Below are 13,788 nucleotides of genomic sequence, written 5' to 3'. Positions count from 1 at the left end.
AATTCAATTCATTTATTTTCCAGAAGACATATAAAACATATAAACCAATAACAAAAAATACACACAAGAAAACTAAGACCAGTCTGGCGGATTGTAGAAAAGTGACAAGTTACTATGCGAGTAGGCTACTCTCCTTCTGGTGCAGACAAAAACAAGTTAACAGCAAAATACATTAAATAAGGCAGGGAAAAACTTAGAGGAACCAAAAAGGCATAAATCAGTCACTTCAATAGAGAGGGTATCCCACAACCTCGGAAAGGAAATAAAAACAGAGTGGTAAAATGATGAATGGTTCCCATGCATGCAGGGTGGGTACCCACATTGAAGAAATAATTTAAACACTACTTATATAAGAAGCCATGTTTTCATCTATTTATTTTTGTTTATTTTATTGAAACTGACTTTTAATGTGAAGCGCTTTATACGTTAATACTATGACGTAATTTATTTTTACAGGCGTGTATGACGTGTTAATAGATGCAAAGGTGGTTTCACTTCCGTGAAAGTATATATGTTTTTTTGTTTTTTTTTAACCATATTTAATGAGGGTGATCCATCCAGCAATTTCTGATCAATAGGGACCCTCAGAGGTTCACAAGACAAACATATACACAAGATGCTCTACATAAACAAAGTCTTATTACAAGTCTTTGGGAGTGGAGTTGTAATTTTGTCCTTAGAAAAAATCCTGACATGTGACGGGACTTGAACCCCGGACACTTGAAGTGGTAGCCAAGCATCATAACCACCAAGGCACAACTCCACTATATGTATGTGCATGGATTAAAGAATAGAAGGATATGCATCGACGGTGACATCAAACGATTTTCCAACGCGCTTGCCTATACTACTAAAGCTCGGTTGTGGATTTTTTTGTAGTTTACTAGAGAGGTTAGTATTGGAGTTAGAACCCCAGATCGAGCGGCAGAGAATGGACCCGAGACCTCAGTGACTTTCTTCGACGTGATGATAGACACGTGTGGACAGCAACATCATGTCATTGAATTTCCGTTAAAAACATAAATGTGTCAAATGGCGCCCCGTACACAATCGGAGAGCAGTTCCATTCCAGATTTCCGTGTGTGTTGTGAGGAGAGATCGTCGAGAGACGAGAAGTACACACACCACTCACCGCCCTTCTCTGTGTTTTCTGTGTATTTAGTAATAGTGGTGGGCTTTATGGCCTAATGTTTTACTTACTTGATTACATTTTATGACATACGAAGACTGTGATAGGATCTAACAAAGGTTTGGTCTAGTATTATATATTTTTTTGGCGAATTTAGCTTCGTTATTTACTAGTCTAGCATGTGTAAAGTTAAGCCAGGCCAGTCCGCGTTTTGTTGTGATTAGCCTAGGCTAGGCCTCTCTCTGTTGGGATCGTCCGTAGGCTTGGCTCTGTTGGACGGAGAGGGAGGGGCTCAATTGAAAATCTTTAAGTGTAGACCGGCATAGGCCTAGCTAGCTACAGCAGTACAGTAGATACCAACTGCAATATATAATTAAATAAATAAGTTACATATTAAATAAATAAAATTTATTGGAAATAATAATTATTATAATTATTTAATGATAAGAATTAAGATCCCTAAAAATATGTGAATGTAGGCCTTTTAGTTGTTTGCTTCTCTAGTCTAGGCTAGGCCTTGGCTTAGAAGTTAGAGGCCTAGGCCCCCTAGCTAAGGCTAGGTTAGGTAGTAATAAATAGATTAAAATGACATGACATAATAATAATTAGGCCTAACATTTATCATCTGGATAGCATCACTTTGTATACATTTATACCAGCATTTTAATAATCATATTTATTTTACAATTTGGGGTCATGCATCTATTTTAATGGATTATTATAGACTGAACTAGGTAGTATAAGAAAAAATGTTGAGCACTCAGAAATGGCAGAAACTATTGACTGTCGATACAGGTGTCATATATTGGAATATTTTTACTAATACTAGGCTAGTATCCTTTTTATACTAGACTGGAATTAAATCTAACAGGAAATCAATAGTTTTGTTACTAATATTGTTTGAAAGATTGTTGTACTGGGAAAATGCTCTATTACCAAGATATTTTACAGATTTCTTCAAAGTTATTACTGGTCAAAACGCCCAGTTACTGATTGGATTTACAGGTCCTTCAAGGGTTTCACTAATCTATGATTTACTCGCCAAAGTACAGTAATTTAGTGGATTTACTGGTTCCTCAAAGATTTTACTATGTTCTAGGATTTACCAGTAAACCCATGTACTATAGAATGGTGCACTCACATAGCACTGGTATTATAACATATAATAGAAATACAGCAAATAGTCAAGTGCTTTCCTATTAGATTATTTCCTTTTTGTAGTATTGAGTCACTTCCTTCCCTACAGTACTTGCTTGTTGTAACAATAGGCAGTTGCCAAGACAATACTCTACGCATTATGTCTTAATATTTATTTTGATTTATTCATCAAATGTCAAAATAATTATCTTTTTTAAATCACACTTAAGTTGGTTCACACTTACAGTATACCCGGATTTGATCCGGTGCCCGGGGAAAACTCCGGACTACAGTACGTTACGCTTTTTGATAACACACATTGAGTATTGTACACAATCTGAAATGAGTCGGTGTGAACGGTTCTCAATTTAAATTTAGTTTAAAATGGTGTTTTTATACCTACTCATAAAATCATATTACTTCCCAAAATTTACAGCATTCATCTAAAAAAGAAGCCTCCCTCTTTGGTTTGGAAAAGTAATCTTGAAAAGAAGACCATCCAAGAATTAGAAAAAAAGAAGCCCTTGGGCTTCTTTTTGAGGGTTATGGTACTTTGGTTATTTTAATGCCTCCTTTCCACCTTATTGTTACTAAACGGTCCATCCATCCACATTCATTCTGCAGTATTTGCTCGGACAGTATCTTTCATTGGTTACACTATCCTTTAGTTAATCTTTAAAATTCTTGGAGATGATTTAAAAGCAAATTAACTGTAAATTGACATTCACTTTACGCTCTGCACTTGGCCTGTCAGCTGTTTGTACTTCAGATGTCAAATGCTGAATTTTAACATGTTTAATAATGTAAAGTACAGTACTATTCATTACTGTATATTTCAATGTTGGCAGACACTGTAAAAACTGAAGAAGAAACTATTATTACATGTTTTCCAGTTCCACATTTATTATTTTTAGATTATATCTAATATAATAGTATTGCTTGTAATTATTTTTAAGTATTATTACTGTTAGCCTACTCAGTAGCGTATAATTTTAATCAAAAGCTTTAAAGCTAAAGCTTGGTTCCCACTAGGACACAACGCAACGCAAGGACGTACTGTAACGCAACGCTAAGATATGGATTATTCAAATGTGTGATTGGTCAACTCGCTACCGTGGTTCAGTCACTGGAACACCCTTTACATTTATACTGTAGCTACAGCAGTGGAGATAAAATATGATGATAAAACTTGACTGTCCCAACGGTATAAGTACAGACTACAGTATTTGAGATTTAGTTTTTGAAGGGAGTGGAGGCTAAAAGTATTTTGTTAATTGGATTGCTGCAATTGTACAATTAACATTTGTATTTGAAATTTTTGATAAATCTTATATTTACTGTATATCTCCTAGGATTTTGTAATTTAATTGACTTCTACTGTGTATTGGAAAAAAAGCAAAGATATTAAAGGCAAGGTTTTAAAGCTCAGGTACAGGCGTGAATTTTAAATATAATATATTGCATTAGGTTAAACTACCTACTGTAACTACTGAAAAAAAGTCTTCCTAGTTTTTATGGCAGAATTTTGCCAAATTTTGTATTTTACCATATTAAGGAAAATTAATTATTTACAAATACTTGATTTATGTACAATTAACCAGATAACGTGTCTGGTGACTCCCTAGAAAGTAAAAAAAGATGGTGGATATACGGTGGATAATAACAATCTGAAGTTGAATAAAGATACCAGAAATGTAAAATACTAGTTATATTACCTATATTTAGTCATCTGATAACATTTTTTACCACACCGTTTATTTTTCATAGCTTTTTAAAATGCCTCTCTATTTACAAAAAGAATAGACATTTTACTGTGAAAGTGCTTATTTTCAACAAGCTTGTGTAACACAAATAAAATCCCAAAAATTATGAAACATACTGTATGGGAAACTATAGATCGATAATTATTGGAATGTATGATCAATAGTTGCCCGCACCTGGCCTTTAAAAAACTGTAAATTTTAAGTGATCTTGTCAAATGTCAGGCCTGCCAAGTTTACATATTTACCAATGAGTCAAGCTTCAACGTCACATATTGTGTAATTCTGTAAATATTTACGATATGATGTTTACGTGAGATATAGAGATAAATGACTTGATTATGCAAAATATGCATTAAATAGAAACAAACTACCTCTAAAGTAAAAGACATTTTACAATGTATTTATTTATTGATTTATTTCCTTATTAGGTATTATAGTTGATATGTGAGGTTGGATACTATTTCAATTTTGATCAGTAGGGAAGATACAATACTTTATTAGGTACACCTATAATAGATATGATGCATGTACGTTGACGTATTTCCAAAAGATAGAAATAATATCACGTACACGGTACAGTAATTGTTACATAATAACAATGCGACAGTTTGAATAATCCATTGTTTATGATTGGTCAAGTCACTTATGTTGCGCTTGTCCTTGCGTTGCATCTCTAGTGGGTACCAAACTTACACTTTAGAAATCGGCTTAAAATTTGACATTCAAAATGCATGCTGGTTATATTTTCATTTGTGAGGTTATTTTATCTAATAATACCTGTCACTTGTAACCATCACATACTCAATTAAACACTAAGTATAATGACTTAATGTTCTTATCCAATGAAATACCTGCCACTTGTACTCGCACTATACCCTTGTGATATACTCAATTAAACAGACTCTACCTGATTGGACAACAACTATTTGAGATCACTACACACTAGAGTAGGGAGTTTTAATTTGTTTAAGCCATTACTATGGCATACAGTACAATGAGTTTGATTTGGCAATTTCTGTCAAGTCTCATAGGCGGATTCAGGGGGTGGGGATGCAGCCGGCCCGGGCTCCCATAAATTTTGCAAATTGTAATGAAAAAGATAGGACACTAATTGCAGTTTGGCACCTAAAATAATTCACCATTTTTAGGCTCTCCACCAATTTCAACCCCCACTACTGTAAGTCGTCTGACGAAATTTGGTTGGTTCTAGGTGTCCAAAGTAAGCAGCTTGGATTCTATCATCATAGACGTGCCTTAGAACCTTCTTTTATTGTACAGTACAGTACAGTAATTGCGGAACATCAACAATTTTGTTAGGTCCTATGTACTGTAGGTCATCACAAATGAAAAGCGTAGCTCTGTCTTGACGACATATCAAGCATGGATAATGAACTGCATTCAACAATCATGTTTGGTTGAAGATACACAATAACTTCTAAATATGAACAATTTAAGATACAAATAGCAGTGAATTAATATTATTGTAATTTTACTAACACAACACTAGTATAAATACCATTTTACTCTAACTAACCAAAAAGTAAATGGGTTGCAGCATATTGAATTTAATAATAATGAAGATCCAGGTTTTTAACTGTATGAATGACCCAGTGAGTAGTGTGGAATGAAATTTAGGGAACGGATTGGATTATGCACTTTTCAATTGTTGACCCACTATACGACCTTGTGAGGGGTGCGTCATTTACAAATAATTACTGACACAGGGTGCTTCAAAAAACTGTGATGATACGTCACATCAATGAATAATGGTGTGTCAATGTCTGTCACTTTACCACCCACCATATCATGAACAACATGGTCACAGTGCGTAAAAATGGGTGCGTCATGGTCGCTTAAAGTTTTTTACGCACACACATCGGACAAATGACGCACCTCTCCCGGGGGTCGTATATGTGCATTAATTATCGATCAGTGAAATTTGGCTTGAGTTAGGGAGGGCTGATTATACTTGAACATTGGATTATATTTGTTCATACAGTAATAATATTAACAATGGTTTTTTTTTGGCCTAAACAACTGTTACGTAATTTAAGTTCTTTTGTTCTGCTATATTTCTGATTTTGTTGGGTCATTTAATTTATAATTATTCTTAATAATTTCCTATGGAAACAGTCTATTTCCTCCTGTTGTTTGTTGATTAATGTTCATATTTGTACATACAGTAATATACTTTTGGCAAACAAACATGGATGGAGGAATTAATTAATTAATTCATCTACTGTGGTCTAAAATAGTTCTTTGCTTAGGAAAACAGCTAAAAGTACATGTTATTGGTATTATAGACTTGTTAATTGTGTTTGTGTTATCTATTCCAGGTTTGAATTACCAAAGTTAGAGATAAAAGAAGTGTTTTATACTTATCATCTGTACTGCTGCTGATACTGGTAATTGAGCAACATGTCTAAACCAAAGCAACAGCTAACTCTCCATAAGGTGATCATGGTTGGTAGTGGTGGCGTTGGAAAGTCAGCACTCACTTTACAGTTTATGTATGATGAGGTAAGATACATATAATTAATAATCAAACATTTACATTGCACCAATAAAAAAAAGCTTTTAAAGTTTAATATTACTGGATCTAAATGTTTTAATAACTAAACCAAAAGAATGTAAATTTACAAAAAAAAAAAAATTAAAAAGGTAACCACATGTTTAATGGTAGACATGTTTAATGGTAGACATGTTTAATGGTAGACATGTTTAATGGTAGACATGTTTAATGGTAGACATGTTTAATGGTAAACATGTCTAATGGTAGACATGTTTAATGGTAAACATGTTAAATGGTAAACATGTTTGAATAAACTTAAACCATCGTCCGTTTATATTTATTATATTTTATTGATTTGTTTTTAGTTTGTTGAAGACTATGAACCTACAAAAGCAGATAGTTACCGAAAGAAGGTAACACTCGACGGAGAAGAAGTGCAAATAGACATTCTGGACACTGCAGGTCAGGAAGACTACGCTGCCATTCGAGATAATTACTTCCGATCAGGAGAAGGCTTTCTCTGCGTTTTCTCAATAACTGAACAGGAATCGTTTCAAACTACGTCAGAATTTAGGTAAATACAGATTCTTGAAAAATGTGTTTTGATTTTCTGGAAAAGCTGGTTTCAACAATAGTTATATGACATTTGTAATGGATCCGGTACAAACTTTGGGTTTTTGGAAAATTTACCAAATTCACTTTTTAACTATAGAAGCAAATTTACTTTTTTTTGCAGAGAACAAATTTTAAGAGTAAAACACGATAGAACAGAAGAACAGATCCCGTTTGTGCTTGTTGGTAACAAAGCTGACTTGAAAGATAAACGCCAAGTTAGTCACGAAGAAGCTAGTAACCTAGCAACAAGCTGGCATGTTCCTTATGTGGAAACATCAGCAAAAACCAGGGAGAATGTTGATAAGGTTTGTACATTAATGTAGTATGTACCAGGGAGAATGTTGATAAGGGTTGTACATTAATGTAGTATGTATCAGGGAGAATGTTGATAAGGTTTGTACATTAATGTAGTATGTATCAGGGAGAATGTTGATAAGGTTTGTACATTAATGTAGTATGTATCAGGGAGAATGTTGATAAGGGTTGTACATTAATGTAGTATGTATCAGCGAGAATGTTGATAAGGGTTGTACATTAATGTAGTATGTATCAGGGAGAATGTTGATAAGGTTTGTACATTAATGTAGTATGTATCAGCGAGAATGTTGATAAGGGTTGTATATTAATGTAGTATGTACCAGGGAGAATGTTGATAAGGTTTGTACATTAATGTAGTATGTATCAGTGAGAATGTTGATAAGGTTTGTACATTAATGTAGTATGTATTAGGGTGAATGTTGATAAGGGTTGTACATTAATGTAGTATGTATTAGGGTGAATGTTGATAAGGGTTGTACATTAATGTAGTATGTACCAGGGAGAATGTTGATAAGGTTTGTACATTAATGTAGTATGTACCAGGGAGAATGTTGATAAGGGTTGTACATTAATGTAGTATGTACCAGGGAGAATGTTGATAAGGTTTGTACATTAATGTAGTATGTATCAGGGAGAATGTTGATAAGGGTTGTACATTAATGTAGTATGTATCAGGGAGAATGTTGATAAGGGTTGTGCATTAATGTAGTATGTACCAGGGAGAATGTTGATAAGGTGTGTGCATTAATGTAGTATGTACCAGGGAGAATGTTGATAAGGGTTGTACATTAATGTAGTATGTATCAGGGAGAATGTTGATAAGGTTTGTACATTAATGTAGTATGTACCAGGGAGAATGTTGATAAGGGTTGTACATTAATGTAGTATGTATCAGTGAGAATGTTGATAAGGTTTGTACATTAATGTAGTATGTACCAGGGAGAATGTTGATAAGGGTTGTACATTAATGTAGTATGTATCAGAGAGAATGTTGATAAGGTTTGTGCATTAATGTAGTATGTACCAGGGAGAATGTTGATAAGGTTTGTACATTAATGTAGTATGTATCAGCGAGAATGTTGATAAGGGTTGTATATTAATGTAGTATGTACCAGGGAGAATGTTGATAAGGTTTGTACATTAATGTAGTATGTATCAGTGAGAATGTTGATAAGGTTTGTACATTAATGTAGTATGTATTAGGGTGAATGTTGATAAGGGTTGTACTTTAATGTAGTATGTATTAGGGTGAATGTTGATAAGGGTTGTACATTAATGTAGTATGTACCAGGGAGAATGTTGATAAGGTTTGTACATTAATGTAGTATGTACCAGGGAGAATGTTGATAAGGGTTGTACATTAATGTAGTATGTACCAGGGAGAATGTTGATAAGGTTTGTACATTAATGTAGTATGTATCAGGGAGAATGTTGATAAGGGTTGTACATTAATGTAGTATGTATCAGGGAGAATGTTGATAAGGGTTGTGCATTAATGTAGTATGTACCAGGGAGAATGTTGATAAGGTGTGTGCATTAATGTAGTATGTACCAGGGAGAATGTTGATAAGGGTTGTACATTAATGTAGTATGTATCAGGGAGAATGTTGATAAGGTTTGTACATTAATGTAGTATGTACCAGGGAGAATGTTGATAAGGGTTGTACATTAATGTAGTATGTATCAGTGAGAATGTTGATAAGGTTTGTACATTAATGTAGTATGTACCAGGGAGAATGTTGATAAGGGTTGTACATTAATGTAGTATGTATCAGAGAGAATGTTGATAAGGTTTGTGCATTAATGTAGTATGTACCAGGGAGAATGTTGATAAGGGTTGTACATTAATGTAGTATGTATCAGAGAGAATGTTGATAAGGTTTGTGCATTAATGTAGTATGTACCAGGGAGAATGTTGATAAGGGTTGTACATTTATGAAGTATGTACCAGGGAGAATGTTGATAAGGGTTGTACATTAATGTAGTATGTATAAGTGAGAATGTTGATAAGGTTTGTACATTAATGTAGTATGTATAAGTGAGAATGTTGATAAGGTTTGTACATTAATGTAGTATGTATAAGTGAGAATGTTGATAAGGGTTGTACATTAATGTAGTATGTACCAGGGAGAATGTTGATAAGGTTTGTACATTAATGTAGTATGTATCAGGGAGAATGTTGATAAGGGTTGTACATTAATGTAGTATGTACCAGGGAGAATGTTGATAAGGGTTGTACATTAATGTAGTATGTATCAGAGAGAATGTTGATAAGGGTTGTACATTTATGTAGTATGTACCAGGGAGAATGTTGATAAGGGTTGTACATTAATGTAGTATGTACCAGGGAGAATGTTGATAAGGGTTGTGCATTTATGAAGTATGTATCAGGGAGAATGTTGATAAGGTTTGTACATTAATGTAGTATGTATCAGGGAGAATGTTGATAAGGGTTGTACATTAATGTAGTATGTACCAGGGAGAATGTTGATAAGGGTTGTACATTAATGTAGTACGGTATGTATTAAAGGACAACTTGACCGAGAACCGTATTAGGAATGTACATAGTATAGGATTTCAGAACAATCACAAATGTGTGCGGCGATATCCTAAATCTCATGATTGTTCTGAAATCCTATGTACCTCCCTAATACGTCAAGTTGTCCTTTAAGGTTCAGTACAATTTTGTAAAACCCTTACAATTTTCCTTAAATATCTATATGAATATTTTAAACTCTTCTATTATAACAATCTCAACTTTTCACTGTTTTTACAAACTGTGGGATGGATGCATAAACAATTAGGCAATGAAATGAATGTTTAATCTGTTACATACTCTTTCCAATTTTTATTTCTTTTCTCACCTCTCTCCCCTATTAAAAAAAAAAATCTTTCTCCTATCTTCGATCCTATTTTCTATCTTTATTCTTTTCTGTCTATTATTTGATGTTAAGAATGTCCCGACTTTTGGTTGTCATTTTATCATCATTTATTTTTAATTTTAGGTTTTCTATGATTTAATGAGGAAAATAAGTGAACAGAAAGCGGCCGAAGAAAGTACACAAAATGGAAAAGAAAAGAAAAAGAAGAAAAGTAAACGAAAATGTTTAATTCTTTGAATAAATGAACATTGTACAAATATAGTTTAAATATCCAGCACAATATAAAAGGTTAAAGTTCAAGTAAGATATTCAGAAATAACAGGAAGTAGAAGAAGAGCATGGAGGGTAATTTATGCCTGTGCACTTGTAATAATGCACTTGTAATAATGTAATATTTGAAAGAATTTTAAAATCAAATTTGATTATTTCAAAAGGTTCTAAATCCCAATTCTCTAGATTTAAGCTACAAGCTGGGTTCCCACTAAACAGCCTACGCAACATAAGAAAATTCCCTTCCAATAATTGTGTTTTCCCCGCCTGTGTGAAATTAAACCTGCGATGTTTGCTGCCGTCGGTTTCCACTTGTGATTACGCAATACAGTACTTTGCGTCAATACGTCACTGCGCTTCGTCGCTAGTGGAAACCACACTTTAGCGTAACAGCCAAATAAAAGTTTTCTCCAATTCGAGGTCAGTGTGAACATACTTTAGGTTTAGATAATAAAATGATTGATCATTCCCTTGCAAGTTTGAAGGAAAATTTGTAGTTAATTCACATTATTATTCAAAAGTCACGAGGGAATGAGGATAATGTGATTGATTACGTACATGATTGATAACTTGTGTGAAAGGAATTAGTTCACCTATAAGGACATCTGTCTTATATTTTGAATGTTTAACTTTTTTTTATCCACATTTATATCCATAGAAACCATAGAAAACCATTAATAATTTGTCAATATGAAGCTAATGTAAGCATGGTGCAAATCATTTAATTTTATACTGTGATACCAGTTTGACCAAAATTATTTATAAATATATTTTTTAACGTTTTATTTATTTAGGCCAAATTGGACTTGATCACTGCTACTAACCCCATAATTGTACAGTACAATTATAATCATCTATATGATATCTATATAAACAAAGAGTTTCTATGTAAATTCTATTAAAATTGAAAAATAATAGATGATTTTTACATGACTGATACCAGACACTCAGAAAACTAGTCTCTCATAACCAGACACTCAGAAAACTAGTCTCTCATAACCAGACACACAGAACACTAGTCTCTCATAACCAGACACACAGAAAACTAGTCTCTCATAACCAGAAACAAAGAAAACATAGTTAATTTTTAATTTGAACTTTTTGCCCATTTAAGTTTACAAATCACAGGCCATAGATCTCTGCATTTTTTGTTTTTGTACTATCAAACCTTTTATACGTACGTAGCACAGATTTCCACCCACCGCTGCCTCCAGTTAATTTATGTTACAAACCTGTGTTGAGAGTTGTTTACATTACAATCAATGAAGATGGATTATTGGTCTCCAATGAATATGTTGATGTGTTGAAAATTAACATACTCTAGATGTATTATCTCGTGTAATTATTCTACTGTAGTTACTGCAGTAACTATATGTTGTTTATAACCAGTTTATGCAATTATTTAGCAAGCTGTTTTTTGGTAAACATACACATTGTTTATCTCAATAGTTGCCATCATAAACTTTTACATTGCAACAGAGCTAACAGAGTAAAGCCCTGTCTACACTATCAAACTTTATGCGACAAAAAAATATGATGCGCCCATATGGACATGATGTCATATCACTACCATATTTGGGCATATCACTACTATATTTAAGCATCACTACCGTATTTCGCAAATAGTAAGTAATATTGATAGTGTAGACAGAGCTTTACATTATATACGTGTTATTACTGTGAGAATTCAGAAAATGCAGTAACTACATAGAATAATTTAAAGAATGAAATAAACTTAGAATTTGATTTATATCTTAGGAGGAGGCTGTGCTTTACAAACCTTACAGGCCTGTGTGATTCAAAATGAACCACTGTAAAGGCCTTCTTTTTATTTTGCTTTTAAAATAGTATTTAACCAATTGAATTTAATAACTTTTCTATTAATTTTATATAAAGAACATGCATTTTTAAAAATGTTGTGGTTATTAATGTTACACTACTGTTTATGAGAAAATTGTTTTCAATTGAAAATCATATTTCATGTTAGTAATTTTGTAATTTTAGTCAATGAAGAACTTTTTAAAATACTACTTTAGAATTGGAAAGTTGTTGATAACCTAGTCTGTTAATAGCTGATAACTGGTGAATAAACAACTCTGTTATTAATGAGTTATCTGATGAAACTGGTGAATAACCTAGTCTGTTAACAATACTTTGCTGATAACTGGTGAATAACCTAGTCTGTTAACAATACTTTGCTGATAACTGGTGTGAATAACCTAGTCTGTTCAATAGTTTACTTATAACTGAACTAGTCTATTGGGTTATCTTAACCTAGTGAATGATCTCTAGTCTCCTATAAAGTCTGCTACCTAGTATCATGGGTTATAAGATAGTTTGTTGCGTCAACAACTGGATTAAGTAGTAATATGCTGATGGCTTAAGGATTGGATCTTTAATTGATTTAAAGAGAGACAAGATAATTGGAGGCACAGCTAATGAAGCACTTACTGCTTACTAACCTATATGACTCATCACTTAATTCCTTTATTTAATTTTAGAGCTTGGTTTCCACTAGGATGCAATGCAATGATGCAAGCGAGTTGACCTATGACATGGTGACAGTTTGAATAATTGTGATTGGTCAAATGACTTGCATTGTGCCTTACCTCCTTGTGTTGCAATGAAATAAATATCTGTATGGTAATTAAATCAAACCTCTATTTAAGTTATTTACTTCCACAGAAAAAAAAAACCAACAAAATAAAGATTTCACTTATAAAAAGACAAAATTAAACCAAACATTGTCTGACAGCCAGCTCCGGTTGACTATTTCATGTTGCTTACATTTTTTGCCCATCCCATTGGTCAAATTGAATAACTATGTGTTGTCAAGACAGAACATTAATTTGTCAAGTATATATTCAACAACAAATTGCTAAAGCTATTTTTTCAGGGGGTGATAATATATCTGAAGTATAAAACCCATCTATATAATTTTCTTTTCTTTTTTAAGTGATAAATTGCCTATCATAAAAAATAGTAGCTTTTCTGCAAACAATATCAGATTTGAGTTTCACAATTTTAGTTGTTTATTTTCAGAAAAAAAGATGCGCCGCGGTGGTTAACAGTCTTTACACTTGCTTTAGCATGAATTTATAATAATTATCATGTATCATTGATTTTAAAAATAAATATTGAAAACATGAATCATGGAGAATG

General features: G+C 33.0%; 1 protein-coding gene across 1 annotated transcript; it reads left to right on the top strand.

Moving 5' to 3' along the window:
* Positions 1-1,088: 1,088 nt before the first annotated feature.
* Positions 1,089-13,776, top strand: LOC140039979 (ras-related protein Ral-A-like). Its single transcript, XM_072085578.1, has 5 exons — positions 1,089-1,248; positions 6,366-6,549; positions 6,907-7,115; positions 7,278-7,461; positions 10,480-13,776. Exons 2-5 carry the CDS (start codon positions 6,448-6,450, stop codon positions 10,591-10,593), a joined length of 609 nt encoding a protein of 202 aa, XP_071941679.1. The 5' UTR covers positions 1,089-1,248; positions 6,366-6,447; the 3' UTR covers positions 10,594-13,776.
* The last annotated feature ends 12 nt before the right edge of the window (positions 13,777-13,788 follow it).

This window comes from Antedon mediterranea, chromosome 1, assembly GCF_964355755.1.
Source record: "Antedon mediterranea chromosome 1, ecAntMedi1.1, whole genome shotgun sequence".
NCBI classification, from domain to species: domain Eukaryota; kingdom Metazoa; phylum Echinodermata; class Crinoidea; order Comatulida; family Antedonidae; genus Antedon; species Antedon mediterranea.
This window is presented reverse-complemented; position numbering and strand designations above follow the sequence as displayed.

Bases quoted from the DNA above. Each gene is read 5' to 3' on its own strand.
- LOC140039979 (XM_072085578.1), top strand. From the start codon at position 6,448: ATGTCTAAACCAAAGCAACAGCTAACTCTCCATAAGGTGATCATGGTT. The intron at 6,550-6,906 runs GTAAGATACATA...ATTTGTTTTTAG, and splicing joins TACAGTTTATGTATGATGAG to TTTGTTGAAGACTATGAACC. The intron at 7,116-7,277 runs GTAAATACAGAT...TTTTTTTTGCAG, and splicing joins CAAACTACGTCAGAATTTAG to AGAACAAATTTTAAGAGTAA.